At 65.3% G+C, this 2,393-nt stretch overlaps 1 protein-coding gene across 1 annotated transcript; it reads right to left on the bottom strand.

The window, feature by feature from the left end:
• Window positions 1-628: 628 nt before the first annotated feature.
• Window positions 629-1,711, bottom strand: LOC103916591 (early nodulin-like protein 2). The gene has a single exon (XM_009323599.1). It carries the CDS (start codon window positions 1,709-1,711, stop codon window positions 629-631), a length of 1,083 nt encoding a protein of 360 aa, XP_009321874.1.
• Between the last annotated feature and the right edge of the window lie 682 nt (window positions 1,712-2,393).

Raw genomic sequence — 2,393 nt, forward strand, 5'->3', positions numbered from 1 at the left:
TGTTGCCCGGGGCCGGTGCGGGGCGGGGGGTAGCCACGGCTGGAGGGGCTGAGCGCCCACCCCTGGGAGCCACAAGACGCAGATCCACTGGGGGCCTGGTTTCGGGAGCATCAGTCCCTTGGGCGGGCGGCTCTGGTGATAGCCTGGCAGTGATGATCGCATGGCTGGGAGCTGGCCCTGCTGCACTGGCACCTGGGTTCTCCTCTGTGCCCACCTCCAGGGGCGCCGTCCCCACCGCTCGCCCCGCAGCGCTGCCATTGTGGCGGAGGTCACCTGAAGCACCCATTGCTGGCGGTGGGGTGGCCGGGGACAGTGGGGACATGCCTGCTGCTGTCTCTTGGGGGATGCTGAATGGGGACACCCCTAGAGCCATCCCTGCAGTGGCACTGCCTTCCAGGAGAGGGGGGGTGCCTGCTCGCGATGCCACGGGGACGCTGGCTGCTCTGGGTACCCCTGGGGTGCCTGGCACAGCCGTGCCTGTACCTGGTGCAGCGCTGGGTGACCACGTCTCTGCCCCCAGAGCTGCCCCACGTTGGAGCCCAGTCCAGAGCGGTGGGGCTGGTGCAGGTCCAAGGGTGACACCAGTTCCCGGGGGTGCTGAGCCCGCAATGGGACCAGGCTGGCTGTGTCAGGGAGATGCATCAGACACAGCCAGGGTGGCTCCAGTGTCCCACAGCATTGTGGTGGCGTTGCCACTGGCCAACGATGCTGTTCCCATCCCTGCTTCACTAATTGGAGTGTTGCTAATGAGGGAGGATGGATGGGCAGCTGGCCCAGTCCCGATGCCATACACGCCGAGGGAAGATGTTGGTGCAGCAGCAGCTCGAGGGGCCCCGTCTGGCTTTGCTCCACCGCCACTCGTGAGGGACAAGGATGTGGCCATGCTGGGGCTGGCTGGAGGGGATCCGCCTGCAGCCATCTCTGCTGTGGTGGCCCCAGGGCCTGCTGAGGGGGTCTGGGGGAGCAGAGGCCCCGTCGAATGTGCAAAGGGCCCCAGAGAGGGACCACCAGGGCCATCAGGAGCTGCACTGGGCGACAGCCTCATGCTGAGCCCCACTGAGCTGGCCTTGGTCTCCAGGGAAGTGGTGCCTGCTGTGGCTCTGGTGCTGGACTCACTCCTGACGGACACCAGCTCAGCGCTGGTGCTTCCCAGAGCTGGGAATGACAGACCGGGGACGTGCTCTGCAGCAATGACATCCATCGCCATAGCTGGTGTGCCTGGAGCTAGTGCAGTGGCCTGGGGGTGGGTGACGGCATTGGCTCCAGGCAGCCCATCTCCAGCAGTGCCGGGGGCCATGCTGCGGCTGGGGCGAAGCGTCTCTCCTGTGCCCGGCACAGCACCAGCGGGGAGCTGGGGTGAAAGGTCTGGAGGCATCTGAGCAGGGGGTGCAGGGGGGTCCTGCAAGGCGTTGTGGTCAGCATTGGATAAGGCACGTGTCCCTGGCTCTGTAGCCTCGCCGATGCCAACGGTGGCAGAAGAAAAGGTAACCTTTACTGAGGATGTGCTTGGGGGGTCTGCAGGCGGTGGGGCCACCATCCTGACACCCTCTGTGGCTGTGGGGTGGGGGACCCCGGGGAGGGCAGTGGCAGGGCTGGCTGAGGCTGCTGCCAGCTTCACAGAGCTGCCTGTATCCCGAGAGATGCTGGCTGCTGTGGCTGGAGGTGAGGTGGCCTCATCCAGCCCTGGTGTGACCTCCTGGGATGGGAGCATGGTGGTTGCGTGTGGCTCAACAGAGCTCTTGCTGATGTTGGGGGATGACATCCTTGTGCTGTGCTTGTCCTGGGGGAGCGATGGCACTGTGGTCCACGCTGTCCCCGGCGTCCCCTCTGCAGTGACAGCATCGCCCAGCTGCACCAACTCATTGGCATCAGTCAATTTGCCAGTGACTGAGGAAGATGCTTTTGTCCCTGGCACTGGTTGAGCAGCCGGGACACGCGCCACTGGTGGGAACAGACCTCCACCTTGTGCTGGGGGGGCACTTCTCAGTGCGCCAGCAGCACCCATGGGTGGCTCGGCTGCAGTGCCCTCTTGCATGGGGACAGCTGTTCCCAGGACTGGCTCTCCAGGGATGCTGTCCAGAGCCACTCTGGACACTTCCACAGCCTGCCTGGGAGCAGTGCTGTTGTTTGATGGTGGTTTGCTTGTCCCCATTACAGCGGGGACACCTGGAGCTAGGGATGATGTGGCTGTGGCTGGCCCAGCACTGCCACTGCCCATGGCAAGACCCACTGCGTGCCCCGTTGGTGCAAGGGACAGAAGCTGCCCATGCCGAGCGGTGGTGAGAGCCGGAGGGACGCTAGTTGGGTGACTGGCAGTGCCTGGAGAGGAGACCCCAGCCCCTGCCCCTGCCTGGGGGCTGACTCCTATTGCCGGACCCCCGGGGAGAGCTGCC

Source organism: Pygoscelis adeliae, unplaced genomic scaffold (genome assembly GCF_000699105.1).
Source record: "Pygoscelis adeliae isolate BGI_AS28 unplaced genomic scaffold, ASM69910v1 Scaffold245, whole genome shotgun sequence".
Taxonomy (NCBI): domain Eukaryota; kingdom Metazoa; phylum Chordata; class Aves; order Sphenisciformes; family Spheniscidae; genus Pygoscelis; species Pygoscelis adeliae.

What these genes read in the sequence shown, in the direction of transcription:
- LOC103916591 (XM_009323599.1), bottom strand. Translation starts at nt 1,711, where the DNA reads ATGCTCCCATCCCAGGAGGTCACACCAGGGCTGGATGAGGCCACCTCA.